General features: G+C 36.9%; 2 protein-coding genes and 1 long non-coding RNA gene across 9 annotated transcripts in view; 1 reads left to right on the top strand and 2 right to left on the bottom strand.

Annotated features, from left to right (window-relative positions):
* The first annotated feature begins 2023 nt into the window (after positions 1-2023).
* On the top strand, positions 2024-6275 carry LOC128894443 (probable maleylacetoacetate isomerase 2). The gene is made up of 5 exons (XM_054156163.1): positions 2024-2210; positions 2567-2618; positions 2742-2890; positions 2971-3175; positions 3255-6275. Exons 1-5 carry the CDS (start codon positions 2193-2195, stop codon positions 3482-3484), a joined length of 654 nt encoding a protein of 217 aa, XP_054012138.1. The 5' UTR covers positions 2024-2192; the 3' UTR covers positions 3485-6275.
* Positions 6276-6609: 334 nt separating this feature from the next.
* LOC128894021 (uncharacterized) overlaps positions 6610-24923 on the bottom strand; it is a 25696-nt gene continuing 7382 nt past the window's right edge. Inside the window, exons 2-3 of the long non-coding RNA XR_008461445.1 lie at positions 6950-7401; positions 6610-6849 (exon numbers count right to left, since the gene is read on the bottom strand). This is a non-coding gene — a long non-coding RNA (uncharacterized LOC128894021). The remainder of the gene's footprint in view (positions 6850-6949; positions 7402-24923) is intronic.
* Positions 14770-24923, bottom strand: part of LOC128894018 (RNA-binding protein Pasilla) — a 14402-nt gene continuing 4248 nt past the window's right edge. For 2 of the 7 annotated variants that reach the window (XM_054155404.1, XM_054155403.1), the window contains exons 2-5: positions 23627-23773; positions 23381-23538; positions 22910-23261; positions 17693-22805 (exon numbers count right to left, since the gene is read on the bottom strand). In XM_054155404.1, the coding sequence (XP_054011379.1) occupies positions 22036-22805; positions 22910-23261; positions 23381-23538; positions 23627-23773 (1427 nt within the window). In that variant the 3' untranslated portion in view covers positions 17693-22035. Of the gene's footprint in view, positions 15504-17692; positions 22806-22909; positions 23262-23380; positions 23539-23626; positions 23774-24396; positions 24917-24923 lie in introns of those variants that run through there. The other 5 variants (XM_054155407.1, XM_054155406.1, XM_054155409.1 and 2 more) reach the window with 5 other exon arrangements.

Raw genomic sequence — 24923 nt, 5'->3', positions numbered from 1 at the left:
CTTCTATATTTATAGTATATAAAATAAATAATTATGTAGCTCATTATTAATATTAGTAATATTAATAAACATATTGATAATTTATATACAAAGAAGTTCTCAAATAAGCCTATTATTGAAATGCATAATTGCTTATGCTTTTCAAACCCATAAGCGCATTAACGGGGTGACTTTCAGTATAGCCATCTAGCGGTGAGACAGGTGAACTAATTTTGGATATGGAAAGATTAAACTACCATTATATACGCTTAAATGGCTCACAATCGCTAAAATTCAAAGAATTGTAATTAAACTAATAGTTTAGCACCCCTAACACGGAGTAATACAATGTTAATTTGCAAAAAAAATTAAATAAATAAATGTTTCTAAAGTCGGTAATTCGATACTAGTAACGCCATCTAGCGGCAAGACGCCCAAGTTTGTAGTAGAAATAGTTCGCACTGTTTTCGCTAGATGGCGCTACCGAGTCATTTATTAATTCTTTTTTTTATATTACACAAATGCATAATTAACAACATTCTTTGCATTATAGTACTAAAAAATAGTAACGCAAACACCAAATTTATCATTGTAATACATACATTATTTAATTCAGCAATAATTATCGACCCTATAGTCATTAGCGCTATCTAGCGGAAACAGTAGGAACTAGTTTTACTACAAACTTGGGCGTTTTGCCACCGATGGCGCCACTAAGACTAAAAAAATATTTTTAAAAATTATAAATTTAACATATTTACACATTTTATTGCTTCACACACTTATTATTCAATTATATTTCAAGTTAATTATAAGGAAAATGAGATATTAAGGAGTTAATAACTGTCATATATACATACCTTTGAAAAATTAGTACAGCCTGTTCACCGCTAGATGGCGATACCAATTTTGAGTCCATGAACTATATAAAAATTATTAAAATGAGAAGACCGCAAAAGGTTGAATCAACTAAATAAAATAAAATAAATAAGAGGTCAAATAAATAAACAACGTGACTAATAGACATAATCACTCATGTGCATCCAAAGCATTGGTGTAGTCAAATTTTAATTCGTATAATATGAAATGTTTGTTAAATTATTGGGATACATCTATAATTTGAACATATTTGCATTCTCAAATTAACAAATAACGTAATAAAAATTATATACTTCAATAGAATCTCTAAGTTATCAGGTTTGGTCTCGTGAAATACTTGGTTGCTGCCAGAACTGGTGACTTTCTTTTAGAGAACAAAAATTAACATTCTCCAATGTACATCGTAAAAATCTCGTCTGTATAAATGTACGTAATGTTAGATATAGTAATAAATTATTAGAATCGTGGACGAAAAATTTGCATATTCCTCACGTTAAAGAGCGCCTCTCATGCTCTATGTTTCAGTTTTTATAGCCTTGTTTACTGTCACGATACACGCGACCGGTTAGTGGATACCAAATTATAATTTCTAATCGGTATCCTTGTTTGTCGTTAAGCGTACTTGCTGTATTAAAAAGAAAAACCAGAAAACATACAGATAACACCCAACAAATCCTCACACCATCCACATGCGGGACTCGTGATAAGTCACATGATATCAAATTTACGTTAACAATACATTATTTACAAAATATGTGCGTATTAATCTTCAAGGGCAAACGCAAAATTTAGAGGGAAATTAAAGATTGAGAGAAATTAAACAGGAAAGAGATTGATTAGAAAAATCATATCTATAGAAACAAAAATTAAAATGTTATTAAAGATTATCTCATGAATGGAATTGTTTGCTTCCCATTTTTATCTTACGTCGAAATAAATGAATGTAATGGAACAATTGCATTTTGTTTTTAATGTACATGTTTTTCCCACTTAAAAAGTCCTGAATTCGATTTGAACGTTATATTCAGAGAACCTCGTAGGAGCTGATCCTCCATGTAAATCAGGAGATAGGTGTATATCAACCTTGAAGGTTTTTTGTATCGTACAGCACTGCGCTCTATCGAAAAGCGAGCGCTGATTGGTCGCACGAGCCCAGACAAGAATGAGACATTGGAACGGGACGTCTGGCAATCGAATAAAAGGGGAGGGAGGAGTGATTTCGCGCGTTGAACTGATTCCGAATAATTTCCAAGAGATTCGCGAGCCACGGCGTCAACGTTTAACGATCGAGTATAGAATCGAGCAAGCGAGTCCGTCCGCGAAGACCTGACGAGATGTCCGTCATGGGAAAGGTGAGAACGAATTAATACATCTAATATATGCTGACGTTGTTGCCAGAGATCTCGCTTTTGCTAGCCCTTCCTTCGTCTCCTGCAGGACCTGTTTCTTCGACCTTCGTTCAACCAGAATTCCTATTAATTTACGAACGATGCTTTTACCTCTCTCTCTCTCTCCTTCTCTCTCTCTTTTGTATTATTCCCTTTGTTTACCATCTTTTATCATCGCAGTTGTATTCTATCCGCAACTATTCAATCGAATTTTAATCTTACCTCGCGAATGTACACCTTCGTCAACTCATGAAGCCGGTAAACATTGGAACGAATTTGTCGGTCGATCATTTATTTTTCGTTTCTTTCTTTCGTTTCAGCCGGTACTCTACTCCTATTGGCGGAGCTCCTGCTCGTGGAGAGTGCGAATCGGTGAGTAAAAATACAGCGTTCAATGATTTCAAGATGCTATCGTTATACTCGCGAAAGATTTCAAATAAATAAAATATTCTTCCAAATGTATCTAGTGCAATACAAAATTCTATTTTCTAACAGCACTAAACTTGAAGGAGATCCCTTACGATATAAAACCAGTTAGCTTAATAAAAGGAGGCGGTGAGCAACATTCCAATGAGTTTCGTGAGATTAATCCCATGGAGCAGGTGCCGGCACTTCATATCGACAATCACACGTTAATAGAATCTGTGAGTATAATCCCATACGTTTTTGTATATCATATTAATGAAGAATAGAGAATGTAACTGGAAATATGTGTTGGCTGCAGTTGAATATCTTGCAATACCTGGAAGAGACCAGACCACACCGACCTTTAATGCCTGCAGATCCTGTGAAGAGAGCTAGAGTCAGGGAGATTTGCGAGGTGATTGCTAGTGGTATTCAACCGTTGCAGAATCTAGTTGTGTTGATATATGTTGGGGAAGAACGTAAGAAGGAATGGGCACAGCATTGGATTACAAGAGGTTTAACAGGTATACAAATTAATACATTAACAATGAAGATAGATAATAGAGAGAGATAGAGAGATAATTGGAATTGGTTTTTTTCCAGCTGTAGAAAAATTACTGTCGTCCAGTGCAGGGAAATACTGCGTGGGGGATGAAATTACACTAGCAGACTGTTGTTTAATACCACAAATATTTAACGCGAGAAGGTTTCTCGTCGATCTGAGACCTTTCCCAACAATTTTAAGAGTAGATCGTCATTTAGAGAATCACCCTGCCTTTACCGCTGCTCACCCAAATAATCAGCCTGATTGTCCTCCAGAGGCAACCAAGTAGCAAGCAAGGCAGACCACCCTCTTCCTCTTCTAATTTTATAGAAACGGAAAGGGAGGTGGTCCAATATTTTGTAGTTCTATGGTGAGAAAAGGTGATGCAACTCTATTTTTATTGAAATTGACAACACACAATTATGTTATACAAACGGTAATAACGCATGCATAGAGTTTCCGAGATCGAAACGGGAGGGGGTGAATTTTATTGATAAGGGTGTGAAGTCGTGTAACTTGGCTGTAACACCTAATGTACCAGTCTTACTTTTATTTGTTCTTCATAATTCTTTGGGATCTCTTGGCGTTAAGGATACTACCATCAAACATAGCTACAGGTATTTTAGATATTTTTTCATAGATCATTGGTTACTTGTTTGTAACGCGAATAGTGCACCTTTTGTCACTTGTGAACTACGTTTAGGTATCGAGATGGTAAACAGTGTAGAGTAGAGTATTCGACTCTGTAATAATTTTCAGTTATACGTAAAGTGAAAATACGTGATGCGTCATCTGTTCCAAGATGAGATGAAACACTGTACCATTCCCATACTTACACAGAGAATAGGAATGTTGGCTTATGTTTAATTTTGTTATGTTTTTTCAGTGGTTTTAAATACATAATCAAAATTACTCGAATTCGTCTTCGTATAGTACTTGCATATTATTTTGTAAAGTGTATTGACCTATTCCAAATAGGTTCTGTTGTCTGAAATCAAAAGTTTACTTTTTATACTCATAATAATATAATTTTTCGATTATTTTTAGCTTACATAGATTAAGGAGAAGTGTTGCTATTAAATAATATTAGATAAAAACTTTAAATCCTTTACTGAATATAAAGTAGCAGATTCGAACGTTGCAGGATACACGCATACTAACATACATTGAATAAATAGAAAAAGAAAATGTGTAATAAGAGAACGCAATCTGCTCAAACTCCAGATAAAATACTGAGGAATGAAAAGTACAAATCAAATTTCTTTCATAAAGCATTTATCCTGTGGGTACACTTCATTTTTCCTCTATAAACTTGTGTCGGTCCACGAGTAATTGTTGGAGATATTTGATACAATGTAACTTTGGATTTCGTTGTTAACTTTAAAAGATAGAAAAGTGTGCTCGGCGTTGATATGTACCATAAGCTCGTAACGCGTACCTTGGAGGAATACATCGATTCCCCTGATACGCATATTGAGACTTAAAAAAAAAAAACGTGGTAGAGAATTACGATTAAGATATATATTTGAAAATTGTGTAGAATGTTTCCTTGCTTCAATCTTGAGCACACTTTAATACTTTCCAATGTATTTTTTGCAGGACATAATCTTATATAGAGATACATGTTTGATCGTATCGCCTATATTGTATAACTTAAATATATTTTGTAGTTTTATACACGAACAATACGTTCATTGTGCGATAAAGACCACAGGCGTCAGGATGAAACTGAACTACAGTATCGTACGTTATCGAGAACTCGTTCTACTGACATTGTTACTGCCTGGTTCTTTCTTGCCATTGCTTTCCACGAAAGTGAAGACTAATCCTTTTTGATTTGTAAGTAAATCGTACGATTAAAATGAAAACTTTCGAAAGTAGTCGTTCATAGGCTCGCCTATTCGGAATTTATGTTACGAATTACTCATTAAATTAAGGTATTCCGTACCGCGTTAGGTGATAACGGAGGGGTATTTGTTTGCATGCTTCTTCAACTAGGCGGCTAGGAATTATATAATTTATACTATAACAAAGAAGAATGACAGAGATATACATTTCATACTTAGACGTGTGCATTATACAAGTGAATGATTAGATAATAATGTATATATAATTTTTATACAAGATGTTCGAATGTTGCATGCAGAAAAGCACTATCAGCCCGAATCACGTTTCGAGAAGGCTGTCCATACTATCTCAGCAAGAGTATCGCATGTCGTACACATATGATAGGGGTTCGTAGAGGACGTAGGAAGGAATGCAAACAAGTGACACCCTTCGACTATAATCGCATCAAAATAATTTCTGCGTCGATCCCAACTATGGAAGTAAGAAAGAAAAAAAACGAGGTGTGATGATTGTGAGAAGGAAAATCCAACTCGTTTGTTTTTAACTCACGTGATATTTGTTATTCTTATAATTGAATAACGCGAGAGAAATGGATAATTTTCCGTGGAATTTTTTTAAACGATATCGATCTACCTTTGGTATTCAGGTAATCCCGTAAAAAATTGTTAAGCTGGTCAACAAATTTGTATTGAATGGTACATCTATTAAAAAGAAAAATAAATTTTCCATTTCTCTGCACAATGCTTATCCTTTTAACGGTGAATCGATAAACTATAGTTTCTAGCATACACTGCTTTTTCACTATTAGCTTGTACGCACACACGTGGAAGAGCCCGAGGCAGGAAAGTGTTTACGTAAAGCGACACAAAACGATTAGTTTCGTAGGTGTAACGTGGAAAAGCACTGAACACAATAGAATTATTTTATAGTTTGGCAACAAATTAATTGGGGCAATAACGGACAAACCACTTTTAGAAACTTCATTTATATCGACGGTCCTAAATAGAGTTTAGTTAGGTAGTGCTACATACCATTTGTAAAAGTATGCGTGAGTAAGAGTCGTAGTAGGGGCAAATGCGAGTATGTATAATAATAATAACGATAAACGATACTTAACAAAAAGTTAACGAAACAAACAAACCGGTATGATACGCTTAGATATTTTGTAAGTGAAAATTGAATTATGTACGTTCATTGCTTACGAGGAATAATAAATTCTGTGTCATAGTGTATGTATAATTAATTTGTAGAATTCGATAATTAAAACGCCGTCGAGAACTGTGTGTACATATTTGAATATGCAGTTCTCGATCCAATAAAAATATTCGACTGTAGACGAGTTGTGATTGGGAATCGTGAGCGATCTTAATTGTAAGTGAACGAATCGCGCCATTGTATTTTCAATTACATTTCGAATCATTTCGAAACACCGTCTTTATTGCCATAATTATTACGCTCCTATTGTAGCATCGGTGCATCCTGAAATCCTGATGAAGCTAACTCGTGGTTGAACAAAATCGCCTGTTGAAGTTACTTCCGTTAGTATGATAGATAACTTAAAAAAAAAAAAAAAAAAAAAATTTCATAAACTCTACTTTGAATAGGCGGTGCGAAGTTAACGAATAACCAGACTCGCACCCAGAGGTTTTTAACTGTTTCGATATAAAATCGAACCGAGGAGATGGATGAATCAGCATAGATATGAAGAAAAATATATGCAACTTACCCAGCGAAAGGAATTTAGTGTATACCAATTCTCCTGTGGTGTGCCAAGTATTCCAAACAATTCGTACATGCGATTTAAAACTGAAACGAAGGAATCTCGTAACGTTTCGAGAGAGAATTCTTAGAAATAAATTACTTCTCCCGAGACATATCGTACCCAAGAAACCAAAAATATGTTTACCCAACTCGTCGAAAGCTTCGCGAATTATTCATCGACGAAGTTGTTCCTCTTTATTTCTTTTTTTTTTGTTCCATGCCATCTGTCTGAACTCCATACTCTTTCGTTTATCAATGTCTTTATTATAAATCCATCGTGTAAAAAAATACATTCCCTTATCCTAGACTGACTAGTTAGAACAGCATCTTTTTTTTTCTCTCTTTTTGTACGCCAGAATTTGTACCACTGATGGAATGCACGCGAAAACCGTATATAGCGGTGTTCAAGGTGATATGCTATTCCGAACGCGAGGTACACACGCAATAACAACACAGCTACAAAGAGACTTCGCAATAAAAATAAACGACACGGCCAGTGAGTGTACAATAGAACGATGGCGTTAAATATTAATCGAGTCCGAAATTGTACCTCTGCATTCCTGTCTCGAACGACAAAAAGAAAAAAGAAATACTGCACTCTCGCGAGATATTGCGCCGTTTTTTAACTCGGCCTTGAACACTAGACGAGGTAAACATTACTCTAAAGGCTTAACAACTAATTGGAATCGTCGTATTTACAGGTGCGATAGGCCAAGCCATTTTTAAAACGTTCAACTTTCGATGAACTTTCTATCAAAATTTGGAAGGCTCCCAATATGTACGTACAGAACCCAACGGAACCGATTGAAATCTATTTCTCGTGGAATTGATAGGATCAAACGCGTTCGTGCAATGGAATTTACGGAATTGCAACCTTCCCAATTTTGATAAAATTACAATTGTACGCAGAATCCATTGTGGATGGTCGCATCAGAGAGAGCAAAGAAAAATTCAAGATAGAGAGGCGTGATGGTAGGCAGAATCTTGTGAAATTCGAAGAAAAGTATCGGCGAATGAGATAATAGAGAGAAATTACGATGATCGTACAAACGACACTGAAATGGAGAAATGGATGGATTTCGATGGACCGGCGTGGATGGAGCGTGTTGTGGTTGTGGCCAGGTCATGAAATGAAGAACAACAGAATGCATTTAATGAGCGATTGTTTATTATGCTCTTATGGTCACTTGTCGTACAGGTAACGATGCTTCCTCATGAGTGAAAATAGTTAATATATATTATGTTTTTGTAATATTCTTTTTATAATTATTTAACATTGAATGGAATAACTTTGATGATGAAAGAATTAACAATTCAATGGATGCAAATAAATGTGGTTAGAGTGTAAAGTAATTATTTTAAGAGTAAAATTCAAATGCTCTGTGAACTAATCATATACATACATACATGCATACATATACATATGTATATAGACATACATATACATATATATACATATATATTAATAGTGGTGCCCAAAGTGGTCGCGGTAGGGTGAGATTTACCCTGAAACCTAGGTTCTCATTTTTTTTTTCTTTACAAACATAGAATTATCAAATAAATTAAAAAAATAAAAACGTATCGTTTCGCGTTCTTGATAAACAGAGACTTTTTTTTTTTTGCTTCGTAATATTCTTAGGCTTGCAAACAGCGTGATGCATACTCGTTTGTCGTCGCGTTCACTGATATCCGCGCAAACTTCAATTCTCTTCGATTTTCCATTTACATTTTCGACGGTTAGCAAATTCAGCGTGAAAATGTTTGAGAGACGATGGGCGTGTATAACGTCGGTTTAACGTCGAAAGAACGCGAGACGAACATGCGACACTTTGCTTGTCGAATTATCGGTTCTCTCATTTTACTATTACTTCGAAAAAAAAAAAAAGAAAAAAAGAACAGAACCCAATCGACGAACCACAATCTTATTTACGTATACACGCATCCATCGGAAAAAGAGTTTCACGCTTCTCATTGGTATTCGATCCGTAATAATCGAGAATTATCGTTTGTGTGTGGACGATACAATCGAACGTAGAAAACTCTGTTGAAGAAACTGTCAACACAACTGCTTTGTGCTAGATCATAATTACAACGTATTTTTGTAGAAGGAAAATCGTGGGGAAATGACACACGGAGAAATAGGTTTTCTCTTCGTTCGTAAAGATTCTCTGTTATTGTTATCGTCGTGGACGAGTTTCTCTGTGTCGCGACGCACAGCCAACGCGACATTTTCCTTGCTTTCTTTCCACTTTTTTTTCGTGTTACCAAAAACAGAACGTAAAACGCGTACAATGAGTTCCCGATCGATCCGTATCACGGACAAATCGACGACACAAGTATAATCACAACATGTGCATGTATCTCATATATGTATATTTTGTCCTAAATTATCGCTTTAGACGATTCTCGAATAATTAACAGCCCTAAGAATAGTTTTTTTTTTGTTCGTCGAGAGAATTTTAATTTGCCTCTAAGTATGTGTATGTATAATGGTATAATGTGTACATATATATATTTATATATATATTTACTCTTTCTCTGTTTATATATATACATATATATACGTAATATATCTTTGTCTCGAAAGAACAATGCTCTACTCTTTTGCTGCTCAACTTAGCGATTAATTAAATATAGAGTCTCGATTAAATCTAAAATTCCTTGATTAACCATTTTCATAGCTAAATCGCAATACCCTTTTCGGAGGCGGGACCCTCGGAATATATATATATATATATGTGTATGTACATATACATATATATATTTATACACACGCATACATTTATCTTCCTCTCACATTATCTCTCTCTCTCTCTCTATCTCTCTCACTTTCTTACATGCGACACGCACACACACATGACAATATATATGTACAGTGAGTTTCGAAAGTATTCCTATTCCCTCGATTACCGACCTCAGATCGTTAATATATTATTTAAGATAAATGTTACAGTATCAATATCACTAACGATCCCATAAATTATCTCAAAAAACAACATCAACAATTTGAAGTCTCCAGAGGCAGTAGAAATACCCCTGGGACTCGCTGTGTATATATTAAAAAATACAATTTTGCTCGCTACTCTTTATGTACCGTTTTTTCATTCTCTATTATGTATGTATATCCTGACGGAAAGAAACAAAACGAGATAGACAGACAACCGATCGACCGTGTGACACATGCGTCGATTACCCGCGGCCAGTCGACAAAACGAGGATTTTGCGTCGATCGACACCGAGTACTTTTTTCATCGACAAATCCGATTAACCTTTTCGGCGATGGAGTTTGCCTACGTCAGATAAACTACAGCAGCTTCGTAGTCGTAAACCACTTGTAATCGAATCAAGATCAACCGACTGCTCAAAGTCACCGAGGAGAGAGAGCCACCTCCCCATTCCTCTTCCAACTGTATACAGTACAACCTCGATACTTGCACGCGAGCCTCATTGTGTTGGCGAGTAGAAGGGATGCTCATTAAGCAACGAGTGAAACGGGTACCGGAAGCCTTTTGTTTTAGACGGAAGCAGATTGTTGGTAATTGATTAACGCGATGATCACGAGCAGGGCCGTGATATGATTGGGGAGGAAGGAACCAAAGAAGCCCCTTCGAACAGTAAAATTGATTCAAGTTTTTGATATTCTAATAAATTTTCCTCCCCAATTTGATTATAAGTCATAAATGGAAGTACATGTATCGTGAAATTGGAACTTTTTTTATAGAGGTATTTACCGCTCGCAGGATTTTTCAGCTTCGTTTTTCTGCAACTATCGAGGTCTCTACTGTACCGTTGGAATACCTCCGCCCCCGTCTGTCTGATTTGGGGTAGGTCTTCTCTCCGAGCGTCAGTGTTTCAGAGACAGAAATGGAAAACCTGCGTGCACGGGCGTTCTCTGTCTCTGAAACAAAGAGCCAAGCTCAGGTATGGCGCGAAAGTAGAAATTTCTGCTTGGCGCTATTCACGCTAAACGATGCAGTGACTTTGAGCAACCACTTGATTTCGTTCCGATAACAGTTTTCTTAACGCGTTCGTCTGCCCGCACCTGGAACCGTCAACACAACTCAAACGTCTAGAAAATTGTTTACGTTTTCGTAGCAATAAATATTCTAACTCCTAGCCTAACTACCACGGTAATACGCATCAGAGTCGCTTGGATCGTTGGATCAGACTTCGAAAAAGCTCTCGACTCGACCGTATGGACGGCGTTAGTAGTCGTGTATTCGGAACGGACTCCTCGATCGAAACTGTCTGAACTCACAGTGAGTTAAGTAAATATCCGTATCTCGCCAAATTGTCGACTTTAAGGGATTCGGATTTCTCGAGAACACGAACTTTACAATTCTTAATGCTTCGAATGTCTTATGTATCCGGTGTAGCGAAAATGGCGCCAATTCTACCCACAAATACATACGAACATTCCTCGTGACGTTAATTCCGCTATAATTTACCCACGTTCCCATTTTCGTTGCATCGATTCTTTATGTACCAATAGTCTGCCAATCGAACGGATTCTGGCTGATAAGGATTCGAAAACTTGCGTTCTAAACAAAAATATCAATCGTTCCAAGTCGAGGATCGAGGAGGGAGGAGACACGAATACTCGAGTGACTTACTGTGCATGTGCGTCCGTGGACAGTGAACGTGTTAAGACTTAACCTTGTCGATACTATCGGCACATATAGACGCTTGATTTTGCTCTAATAATAATCTCCGTCGAAGCCTTGCCTTCTCTTTGCAACGACACGACAGTCGAATGATTCAATTGGTTTTAAATAATACAGAGAAACGATAACCGCGAGGATCACGCGAACGTTGTAATAAGGGCAGAAGATTTTTACCGCACGAGCCCGATAGATAGAAACTATAATCCCCACTAGATAGAAACTAGTTTGTTTTCTCGCTGTCGAAAGAACGATGTCAGGTTTTAACCCCTAGACGACCGCAACACTACCATAACGTTCTCTTTTGGCCACAAACACCGTGCTAGCTGGTACTCCATGTACAGTAAACTCCTGTATCAACGTGAGTTTCTACGACACACGAAAGATATGCTTTTTTTTTTTTATGTAACGCAATGCTTGTACAACGCGTTATATAATTTATTCGTGTTACATAAGGAAAATTATTGTTTCCCAATGGCATTACAAGGAAACCTGCTGTATTAATTTATTTTAATTTTCATGGGTTACTTAAGCACTGTTATCGACGATATTTCTGTCACGTTCGAACGAGAAATCACTTGAATTACACATACAAGTGTAATACGAAACGTAACCGAAGAAAACAACTTGGTAACGCATCGCTCATTTGCTGTAATTATGAGTTAGAATTTTGCACGATTGTAATTACCTAGGAACGTCGCAGTGGAAATGCCAAATTGGTAAGATAAGATACCGAACTAGGCCAGAAGCATGCAATATCGTCTTTCAGTGTCATGAATGCTCACTTTTGTTAGCGTTCTGTCTATATTCGTATCTCGAACATTTATGGGTGTTGCAGCAAATGATCGATATGGAGTAATAGTCGCGTACATCTAATAATTTTGTTCATGTTTCTTTCCGGAATAGAAATATTCTCGTAAGATTAGAATTCGTTTCGATCGTAGTTAAAAGTTTCGTGACATATCGCGTACGGAAATAACTCTTGTGGTTCTAATTGCTTCAATAAAAACACAGCGATTTTAACTCGCGACGAGGTCAGTTTACTAAACGCTCGTTTAGGGGTTAAACCTTCAAAGTATGTACACAACATCGGAATAACCAATACTGATGCGAATCTTTCGAAGCGGAAGGATCTCTGTCTAAGAACCTCCGTGTTAAAGTGCCACGATGTGCGCACACGGTCGTCGTCCTCCTCTTATCATTATCACTTTATAGCCGAAGGAATGTAAGGTACAATACTTGACGAACGAGTCCCTCTATATATGTGGTACCTTTTTTTTTTCTTTTATCTGTTTCTCGCAGCCAGCTGCTCTCGAAATTCGAAATACTCGTAAGAAGATAATGCTATTTTTATTTATTTTCATTTAACGCGACCGAGCATCGTTTGGATGTCGATTGCGGTCCTTAATCAAGGTAAAGCACAACGCGCGGCACTGCGTTTCGCGTGAAACCTCCTGTCTAGTACACTTCGTTATATGTGTGTATATACATGTCAATATATATACATATATATATACACATATATCTTCTTTTTCTGTTTATATTCGTTTGTGTCCATTTGCGTGTATTAGGCATGCAACAATTCGCGTTATACAACTGTATAATATTCCTTTGTGTGTTGTGTGAGTGTTCAATGATGTCGAGTCGTTTCAATGAACATGAATTCGTGCACACGCGCACCTTTCTCCGGCCGCGTGTACATAATTTTCTTTATTCTTGTTTTTTTCTCCGCGACTTGGCGACTTATTAACTCTACTTATACTCAACAAGGTACTTAATAGTTTCTTTTTTTTTTCCATTCCTCGCCGTCTTTCTTTTCATTAAATCCCCGAGCTACTATGCGCTACTTCTACCGCGAACAACGCAACAATCTCATCAATGTTCCTCGATTATTATTCTTCATCATATATATGTATATATATACTTCTTTCTTGTTGTTTACGCACACGCACACACCCACGCAAACCACGCAAACAAACAAACACACGCACACCGAATTTTTCATCTCTTTATAGATAGGCTTATCCAAAATAATATACCGTGTGTATTAACAATCTAACGCTAAAAGTCTCACTTCCAATAAAATAACATTACAATACACTTTTGTACAACCGTATTTTTTTTTCTCCTTATTTTACTCGTAACGAGTGATTCCTAGTCGTGTTTATTAAATATGTTCTCTATCTCTCCTTTTCGTTACATTCCCTCTGTTTTCACTGTTTCATTTTAAATAGAATCTTATCTCGAATAAATTCTCTCGGTTTGCTCGCTCGTTCTACGTTTCTCGAGAAATCGTAAAAAAAGCTCCTGGTCGCTCGACCCGGAGGATTTCACGATTTCAAACGTTGTTATGCATTGCTGTTTTGAATACATCGATTGCTTTTCCAGAGTATCGCAATGCAGATACATACAGAGCAATTCGCAAAACGTGGCAAGAATATTAAAATTATATAATTCATAAAAGTAATAAATAACTATCGATTTGATTTTTGCCGTATCATTTGTAGGTTCTGAGCCATTACTGAATACCTATTGAAGTTGTTCTGTTAACCCCTTGACGCACAGACATTTGTGGCGAATATAAACTATGAAACTTAACACACTCCTTTCCAGATAATCGAGGAAGTTTTTTATGCACAGCGCTTAATACATTTAATATATATTCATATAAATATATCTGTATATATTCAACGTAGTAACATATTACCCTCGTGCTTCAAAGGGTTAAAGATTATTCCTTTAAACGATACAAACGTTCACCTGAATTATCTTTATCATTTTTATGGAACGATTTATCGCTCATATTTCACGAAAGACTCCGTATGGCGAAACCCGGACAATCGAAAACGAACGAGTCAAAAACAGAGAAAGTGTCTGAGAACAGGTCGATGATCGTTTTTGTTCTGTATGTGCGTTTTGTTTACTTTTTCCTTTCTTTTGCAATTACAGATTCGCCAAAACGCGACACGGCTGTATACAAAATGGCAACTCACAAGTGGGTTCGAAAGTTTTCGCGTACAATATACGCGTTTATACATGTATGTTGTAGCGTCTAAATGAAAACATCCGGTGAACCAGTTCAGCGTATTTTTCAAAGACTTAATTGTGGGTTTCCTCGACAAGCTTTTGCTGCACTCTCTTTTTCCTCTATGTATAACGATTAAAGTTTTGCTCTATTGTCTCATCAATGCAACGCGTACGATTTTATTTTCACCGCCATCTTTGTAACGACCATACGTCTCTTAATATGTATATCAATACTCCTTAACGCGTAACGTTACACATTTACATCAATGTTTCGTTATTTTTAATTTTTTCTTTCTTTCTTTATTTATTTTTTTTTTTTTTAAATTCCCTTCGACTATTGTAAATTTCCATCTAGCTTCGTTATAGCGAAACATTGCAAAAAGTGGCAGTAAAAAGAATCGTCCGAAGAATATAACAATTCTTAAAGCGTTCGAATGCAACGTTTCGTCGGAAACAATGGTAGCCTCGAAAAAGGAAAAAGCACGTCTAACAAACATCACGGTATCTCTATCGAAACGTTTCGTCGCTGTAACAGAGGCCTGCGTCGGTTTTTATCGCATTCTAATTCCGGCGAATTGAACGCACACCGAACGAACAAGCAATGGAGAATTTGATTTACAAGTAAAGCCATTGCTCGTTTTCTGTTTTCTTTTTTTTTTTTTTTCATTTTCTAACTAGAAGAATAATCCGCGCGTCGAAACGCGTCGCTCGCCTAATCGAGAAACTGTTGCATTATTTACAGAAAGAATTTCCATCGCTACGTTACGCAAACGAAAAAGAAAAAGAAAGAAACTCGAGGATGCGGATCGAACAATTCTTGTGTCTTGTCGTATCGTGATAAATCATTATTACATACAGTAACTCTCGCTTCTATGCACCCCGAATCGGTTCCACTCGTGTTTCTATACATCCAGTGAAGATAGCAATATCGTTGCATGCACAATAGAACCTCGATTACTGCACGGGAGGCCTCCATCATCGCGTGTTGTCGACGAGCAGAGGGGATGGTCGCTAAGCAACAAGCAGAGACGGGCAAAATTTTATAATAATAGACGAACAATAGATGAATGAAAACACAGTACACCGATCATTTCATTTTTCGCAAGTCCCCTGTTTATTTGACAAATAACGGATAAAAAGTCGCGCGTCTTTTATTCGTTATTGGAAATTATCGCCTAGACGTGTATTTTGCCTATCCCTGGCAGAAAAATTGATATTATACTGACTCGTTACTTCGATTATTGTAGACATTTACAATCCATATGTCGTCCAATGATCGAGGTTCTATTGGATCATCTGACGCGACAGATAATGGGATATGTACATTAAAAGTGAACGGGATAGAGCAATGCCAGCGAGCTTGGACAGGTAAACATCATCGCTCGCAGGATGAGATGTCCACTAATCAACATTTCTATTTTTATATATTTCATTGCGTCTTCGTGAGAGTATCGCGAACGAATGGACAATGTTTGTATCACGAAAGTGAGTCCAACAGCAACCTCGGTCGGATTATCTTTAATTATAAAAAATTGGAAGATTTTCACAAGTGAAAAAATAGCCCGAATGAAGTCGTGTTTGGATTCAATTTCGCCAAAGATACGTCACCAATTCGTAGGGGATACTCTCGTGAAGATACCTCTGATGTTCAACACAAAAATTGATTTTAACGAATAAATTATTGAATTTTTTTATATTCCTTTAGACACTCTTCGCACATATGTTCCACTAATTGTATTAATAAATCTCTTATGCCTTCTCTATAAAACATCACAGGTATAACGAGAACTTTTGATGTTTACCAAAACCGTGTGAATATTAATTAGTGGACGACACTACCCCACCCGCGACCGTTTCCCATCTGTGGCTGCTGTGGCAATGGCACTGTCTTCGTTTCCCACTTGTGCGAGTAAAATTCGGTGGCATACAAGCGTAAGGTACTGTGTTCCTATTAACTTAAATCCCTCTGTAGCTGTGTAACAATTCTTTGTACACTGGCGACAACCTAAATAATCAATATACAGGTGGTGAATGTTTTATAATACTTTGTAACGATTATATATATAAATGTATATGTATATATTTATACATATATATTTATATATATTTATATATAATGTGAAATAAAATGTATTCCGACTTTATTCAAAACAACCTGCTTTATATTGCAGAATATACACATCTTTAACAACACGTTCTACCGTTAAAACGTCAACAAGTGTGGCTGATGGGATATCAATATGGCACTAAAGTGATTAGGTGGTGTGTGTATGTGTGTGTGTGTGTGTGTGTGTGTGTGTGAATGTGCGGAAAAGTAACTTTGTTCTCTTTTCCGTTGTATTAAATATTCATCGACCCTTCCTTTAGCGTATTTCCATTTTCGTACGAATATTTATTACTTAACGATGAATCATCGTTATTCTTCCTGTTTATTTCTTTTTTCTCTCCCCCTCTTTGTTTCGTTCTGTAAAGGTAACTGGATTCTATGCGAGTGGAGTGATGGATGATGGAACATGAGTTATACGATGTAGCCTAGCACACACAGCCAAGTAACGTGACACGCAAAACCACCCCCGCGTGGCGACACGTGTGTCAAAATTGAATCATATTTACTGTAATAATATAGTCATATTAGAGTCGAGGCAAGTCAATGCAATTCCTACAGTTTTTTTTTTCATCGTTTCTCCCTTTGTTTTACTATACAACTACGTTTCCACGTGCGAGAGAGTATAATTACTTTTATCCATTCCGTAAATATTTCGTCTCGTATTAATTGGATTAAAACGTCGAGCCTGTAACGACCACTTTTATATGAAATTTCAGACTATCTACAACATCTATACCTATTAATCGTGTACGATTATTCCACGACGATTAGAGGTCGCGTGATCATCTTTACATAGAGAATGAACAATGAAATCTACCTTGAACTGTACAAAGACGAAGCGTTGTATGCGTTAAAGATCCTTCCAAATACGTTTGCCGACTTAATTAGTCTCTAACAGTGTGTTTTCTCGTTAAACAACTCGTAGGTAACATTGACTGGCCAACCAATACTGTTCTTTTTGCCACTTTGAGTAGAGGTATTCATGTGTATACAGGGTGTCCCAGAATTAATGTAGGAACCGGAAATGGGAGGTAGCTGAGACGATTCTGAACCACAATTTCGCAAAGGAAATTGCATTCCCTTTGCAAAATTGTGGTTCAGAATCGTCTCAACTACCTCCCATTTCCGGTTCTGACACTAATACTAAGTCACCCTCTGTATTTTTTTCGCCGATGAAAAGACGGAAATTGTTGAACGCGCGACAAATAGATTCAACTCAACGCGACACGCGAACTCTGAGAATGTAAAGTGAAGTATTCGAGATTGATCTTTGCTCAAACGTGCGAGCAATAAACTTTTTTAATGCACAGTTAGTTTTACTACCCGATGAACACTTAGGATTCTTTTCTAATATCGACGACACTAACATTGTACGGACGTAGAAATCGCAAAAAGGAAATACATACTTATATTTAGACTGACTGATCGCTATGGTTTTTGTATACGTATCTCTTTTTTTTATTTCTTAGCAATAATGCAAGAAGATCGTAACGTTTCGAACAATAACAACGGGAAACGGATATCGCAAGATCGTCCGTGACATCTTGACAGAATCTTATAGATGTCATTGTGCATAAAATTTTGCTTTTCTGCGTGTTCAACGCTAACACTGCTACGTTACGCAGAGAAATCATCCGTTCTTGTTTACTCCTTGGCGATGAACTTTTTTCGTATGCCATCGAGTTACTTTTCCTGCGCAAATAAATTCTCTAATTTAACACGCTACCAATCGTATCGTGGCATTTTTTTTTCATGTACTGGCAGCCGATGAACATATCCCTCAACTCCATCACAGCTAGTCTTATACGTAATCTGTTCTACTAAGGAATGTGTTTACTGAGAAAACCGTAACCTAATCTAATTACCTTGTGCTACCTACAAGTTGTTTTGGCATGAAGATTTAATCGCGAGAATATGCTACTTTTTTTTATCAATGCGCATGAATAATTTGATACCTATACATCGATCGAGTCGAACGAAGATAATTGCTTTGATTTTCGTTTACGAGAAATCAGGTGAGAGAAAGTCGCGATAACGATTGTTCAATGTATCGATAATATTAAAAATATTGCAGCTCTCTGATGACGTAACACTGAATACGTTAATTCATTAGAACGAAATATTCTGCGTTAAAAAAAAAAAACAAACATATTACCTTGCTTATAAAAAAAAAATTAAAAAAAAATGTAAAGGAAGAAAACTGTTACTTGTAACAAGCACAAAGTATGTAGAAACCCTTGTCGAAGCGAAGCTAAGTTTTTAATCTACTTTATAATGTACAAATTTAGTGCGTTGCTAGATTTAGGTACACTAGTACAAGTATTCGTGAGCATTACGCATGACAGAAGTATGAATCGATGCATAAATTAAGATATCGAATTTTTTTAGTACATCTTGTTTTACTCAAATCATTTCGAACACACCTGGCTATCAGCAGTCAACGAGTGAGTTATAAAGTAGAAATAATAATAATAATAATAATAATAAAAAAAAAACAAAAAAAAGACTGGCAATAAGATTAGACTGAGAATTGCCAATAATAGATCTAATGTGATGATGCGGATGATTAGTGAGAAATTACTGTACGTAGCTAACGTAGAGAAATATTATGCTGCCGTTAGTAGTAATAGCGCGATGACCATTCAAATAAATCGATTTATAAATTAAATTAATTGCTATATATACGTGACATTCGTAGCATGTTCTATTTAAAATTTTCGAATTGATCTATCTACAGCAACTTAATAATAGTTTGCATCTTCTGTGTCATTGTGTAGTTTGCATCATTTGCGTATTCTGTAACTTCCTTTTCAATGTATTTGGGCAACACAGTGAAGTTCAATTGATTATAGTTCACATAGAATTTATGGATAAACTTAAAACCATGTTTCACGTACGCGGACGCAAAAATATTTTACCAACAATGTTTATAATATCATTCCATTCTATATATATATATTTATATATATTTATATGTTTCTTTATATATATTTTCGTTTTACAGGCACAAATATATATACATACACACACGCGCGCACACATATACATATATACGTTTGTGCCTGTGTATATATAAATATACACATATATATTATTTTTTTTCTTTTAGATATATGAATTCTCTTTTTTTAATAATCTAATTCAAACTTTTCATGTGTGCGCGCGCGTATGTATATATATATACATACACTTACGTGTGTATATACATATACACGCTCACCACACACACACACAACACACGCGCAAACATATAAATTTATTTTCTCTGTCTCTCACTCTCTCGTTCTCTCTGTGTAATATATTATTATTACTCATGTTATACGATATTTATAAATATACAAGTTATTATATTAAAGAGCGGTGAGCCAGCGCCTTCAGCTACGAATTGTACTCGTGTACATTTATATATTTCATTTGACGCTATAGCTAACTTTTTCTCAGTTATTTGAACTAAACCCATTATTGATTATCGCCTATCCCTTATACCACCCCCTTTTTTCTTCTATTACCTACCCCCTAACAAAACAATGATTCGTAACTGTCTGTTATCGATAGATGGTGTAATCCTTTCTCACCTAGCAATAGAGCGTAGCTGTATTTTATACCAATAATTATCAACACAGACAAGATTATTACTAGCTAAAATCCATTCTCTATCTAACTTGATTTGATTCAATGTCAAAGTGCAACGGTTAAAGATTTGGTTGGCTTAAATAGAATCTTATATAAAGCAGTATCATACAGAACCCAAGGTTGTATGACATGGGCTGCTGATCATAACAGACTCTATATGCAAGAGTAAACACGTGTAATCAAATAATCTCAATTTTCATGCTATGCCTAAGGTACTTCGATCATTGCACGGAAAAGATACGTTTGCTAAACGGAACTTCTTTTCCTATGTTCAATATGTATAATATCAATACATTAATAAAACTGTCGTAAAAGTTTGTTTGCTTTTTTTTTTCTTTTTTTTTGAAACAAAGAGAAACGAACACGTTGACGGGAGGAAATATGATTGACAATTAAACTATTGAGAACGCATGTATACAAATATAAACATTTCAACGTGATAATAAAAATTGTATTCATGCAAACTATAACGTAAAGGAATGACGAAAACAAGGTTTTTGTCAGAGCTTTTCATTTAGCAAGTGTCGACAAATGTAAAACTGTTATTAATCCGAATTGTATTCAACTGATAAACCTTGAAACTAAAAATAATTAGACGAAAGTTTTAATATACGAAGTGTTATCTACAAGATCGTGTTGTAACCGTAGTGAAATCATTGCTCGTGAATCGCGTCTGAACGAACCGAGTCGTATTTATCCTAGCGCCTTGGTAGAACGAACTCTCCGTTCTTAAGGCATATGTAAAGAAATAATGAGACTCGACGCTAATATAATTTCGTGTACACTAATCTAAGCACGATAATATACAGTTGGATGAAGTTTCTTTTGAGAAATAAAAGCTTCAGGGTTGAGAATAAAACTTGGCAATAAGGTATTATGTTACTCGTTTAGCTGGACCAGCCAGCATCGTAAATATATAAATATATATTTTTATACGTAGAATAGCTCTCCCTTTGTATATATATTTATCTTCCAGCCAAGTTATTTCTGCCTCGTATATGTAAGATCTTTGGTTTTGCCAAGGTATTATTCCGTACTTAAAAAACGCGTTAAAATAGTATGTCAAGCAAGAGTAACATCGCTCAAACAGCCTAATCATTTCATAGTTCAAGGAACAGTTCAATACAATAATTATGGAATCTTTTTGTAAAAACGAATGTAAGTTGAGTTACAGGACACTAAACGAAGTACTAATCTTCGAATCGAAGTCATTCAATTGCGAGTTCTGTATGACCTTGTAACTAAGCGTGTCTCGTATCAGTAGTTGGATTATGCTTCTATAAAAAAAAAAAAGGAAAAAATTGTTTTTATAAAACGAAACAATTATCCATGTAAACATCTCTGTCTCGATCTTTCAAGAGTAATATTATGGCCGAATTGTGCCATTTCATCTCTAATGGAACAATAGGTTTTATCATGCCATCTTTTCAATATGCTATACCATACAACTAGATATATTATGTGACTCTGATGTGGTATGTGTGTTATTCGTGATAAAGCCCCGTAACGTGGTGTATCACAGAACAATTGTAGTAGTTATCATATAACATGTAATATTTATATATCATAATTATCTTAAAAGATTGATAAATGTTGACGAGCCATGATGGATGCATGAATAGTGATGTGAGAATGCAAGCGCTATAGTGATGTAGCGATAGATGACAACGGGTGGTAGGTGGTAGTGGTGGACGAGTGTTTTAAAAGACAGGAGAAGAGAGCTACCGCGCCATCATCTCAAAATGCGAAGAGGTGAATAACGGAGCTCAATAATGGGGATGAACAAAAGTACTGTACTTGAAATCAATGGATTATATTGGCGAGGGCATTCTGACGTGCTCGTTTTGCCTCCTCTTCGCTGATCCTCTGCTCAATTAAATATTGAGCAGTGCCGATCGCATTAGGATAACCCGTGATAGTCACTATGCGGTTCCTGGTACCAGGAGCGAACATGCCCTTCTTAGAGATTTGTATGTTGGCGCCACTTAAGTGCTGAATCTCAATGAGGGCACGACCACCGGGTCCCAGAATAGCTCCCACTATAACCTCTGCAATTTCTATGTCTACTTTCTTGGTCTCCTTGTTGTTGGCGTCTACCTGTGTAGGACTCTTACTTACAAGCGATAACTGGTTAGTGCCCAGGCCAAACGAATTGTTGTTTAGATGAATAGCACTGGCGGCTGTGTTGTTCTGTCTGAACGGATCAAAGGGTTCATATCTGTCGAGCGTATTGCGTGGCGTTGGTGAAGTCGATCCGAGAGCAGGAACCGTTCCAATTGGCCCAAACACTCCGCCGTTATTGTTCGAACCGTTCGCTGTTGTGGTAGTGTCCATAGGATTTCCAAGGTAACTCATGCTCGAGGGCATCCCAATGCCCATCCCGAGGATGTTGTACTTGGCGAGAGTTGCAATAGCAGACAAAATTTCGGTGGCAGCAGGTTCCGAGAAACCCGATGTCCGTAAATTTAACTTTATATGTTCCAACAATTGCGTTGTTACGGGTGTTGTACCCGCTGTTATTGCAGCTCCTAAGTTCAAGTTCAAACTGAGACCAGCACCATTCAAGAGACTAACTGTGAACAGAAATTAGCACCGATACGATAATTAGATTTACTGAGACACACAGTCTTCGTTCATCCGTCCATTTATAAATATTTCAAAGTGATCGAAATCTTACCTGTGTTAATGCCAGCCGTAGAAGTATACGTGGGAGTAGTTGTCGGAGCTTGAGCATAAGGGCTGCCCGTTGGATTGTAATTGGCTACAGGACCGCTTACGTCAGCGTAACTAACATTAGGGCATGTACCGCTTTGCGGGTCGTCTGCCACTTTTGCTAATATCATCATTAATGCATTACGGTTATTCTCTTTTTCTCCGATCACCGTTATACATCTTTCTTGCAAAGATACGTCTTTTGCTTTTTGACTTATTTGAACGTACGACCCAGATTCTTCTTTAATTTGTTTAATATAATTTCCAGCTTTACCTATTATCATTCCTGCTGTGCTATTAGGTACCAAAATTTTGACCTGAAATGATAAATCAATTACTTTGTGTAAACTGAAAACACTTTATAATTAAGTTGTACAGATATTAACATGTATAAAATATATGTAATTATGAAAGGTAAGATAGACTACATTTTTACCTGCTTGTCTCTCTCTGCTGTAGTCTTTCCAGATTCAAAGTCAACAGTTGTTTTCAATGTGAGATCTGGTTTCTCACGTATCTTATCCATAATAAAATCCATGACTGCCATTATGGCCTCCAAACTGCCTGTTATTAAACATACCCTTTCTGTGGTTCCTGTAAAGTAGGAGAGATTAAATGTAGATAATATTATAAGTATATTCTACAGGAATAAACAAAGCACAGGTTGATTTCTGTACGATACCTGGGTAGAAGTCATGAGATTTAGACATTTTGACTCTAGCTCCTGTATCTTTTTGTAATTGGGCAATGGTGTCTCCACCTTTTCCAATAATAGCTCCTGCAGCCACACCAGGAACCAATACTTTGAGGTGATACGTTCCATCTCCTCCTACAAAATACCAATTTCACTCAAGAATTAATGAGTTAATTCCATTGAGAGCAAAAGTGGTATAGATAAAAAAAGGAATTCCTTTTCTGTAATATAAATAAAACAGAAAGAGAGTTCTTCAAGAAAATTCTAATTAATAATATTGAACACAAGGAAGCAACTGTTACTTCTGTACAATGGAAACGTTAATGATGAACACATCGTGTATAAATAAATACTACTAAAAGTTCAAAGAGCACAAACTATCCCAACATAACTTTACCACGAAAAGGTATTTCTCTAGGAAAAATTTACGATACTTTTTGATTAACACGTTACACAGACTCGCAACTGCTCCAAAGTAATTCCGAATCGAACACGGAATCACGAGTACCATGCGTCACACGGGTGCAACGGGCCAACACCATCGAAAACGCGAATACGAAGTTGGACGAACGATCGCATAGGTAATAGTTCGAACGGGGGATAAGGTGAACGCGATGCGAAACAGCACAAAGTTGCTTCTGCGTCGAGGGCAAACAGCTGTTTGACAGATGGAAGCCCTGTGCGCTCGCTCGCTTCGCGTCGACCTTGACCCGCAACCTCGGCAGCGGAACGGTGTGCCTGCCTGGCTGACAACTCACCGATACGCCACATCCTAATAACCGCCACTCGAAAACGGCTAGCAGAGAGCGCGTTTCCCTTAGTACGAACTTAACGCGATAACGGCGGCACTGCACTATAGGGGGAATGCGGCAGGGTATCGTACACGGCACGCGTAAGGATGAAACGCGGTGTACAGCCACTTCCGATGTTCCTGTCGCGAACTCGGCGATCCGATGTAACGGCAGGGACAAAATTGCACAGTCACCGAATGCGATCGACAATCACCGCCGCGGCAACGATTCTCCATTAACGATGTTCACAAAGGCACGACCGCCCACGCAGGAACAACGACGAGAATGACGATGACGATGACGATGACAATGACGATGACGGTGACAGCGAACAAACCGCGGGGAAGACCGAGAGGTGAAAGAGGACGATGTTGTCGATTAACTTCGTGGAAGAAGAGAAGGCGGAGTAAGGAGGAGGAGGAGGCGGCGGAGGAGAAGGACAGACGGAGAGAGAGAGAGAGAGAGAGAGAGAGAGAGAGAGAGAGAGAGAGAGA

Source organism: Hylaeus anthracinus, unplaced genomic scaffold, assembly GCF_026225885.1.
Source record: "Hylaeus anthracinus isolate JK02 unplaced genomic scaffold, UHH_iyHylAnth1.0_haploid 3, whole genome shotgun sequence".
NCBI classification, from domain to species: Eukaryota; Metazoa; Arthropoda; class Insecta; order Hymenoptera; family Colletidae; genus Hylaeus; species Hylaeus anthracinus.
Note: the sequence above shows the minus strand (reverse complement) of the source record. Positions and strands in the feature narration are given on the sequence as shown.

Bases quoted from the DNA above. Each gene is read 5' to 3' on its own strand.
- LOC128894443 (XM_054156163.1), top strand. The intron at 2,619-2,741 runs GTGAGTAAAAAT...ATTTTCTAACAG, and splicing joins CTCGTGGAGAGTGCGAATCG to CACTAAACTTGAAGGAGATC. The intron at 2,891-2,970 runs GTGAGTATAATC...TGTTGGCTGCAG, and splicing joins ATCACACGTTAATAGAATCT to TTGAATATCTTGCAATACCT.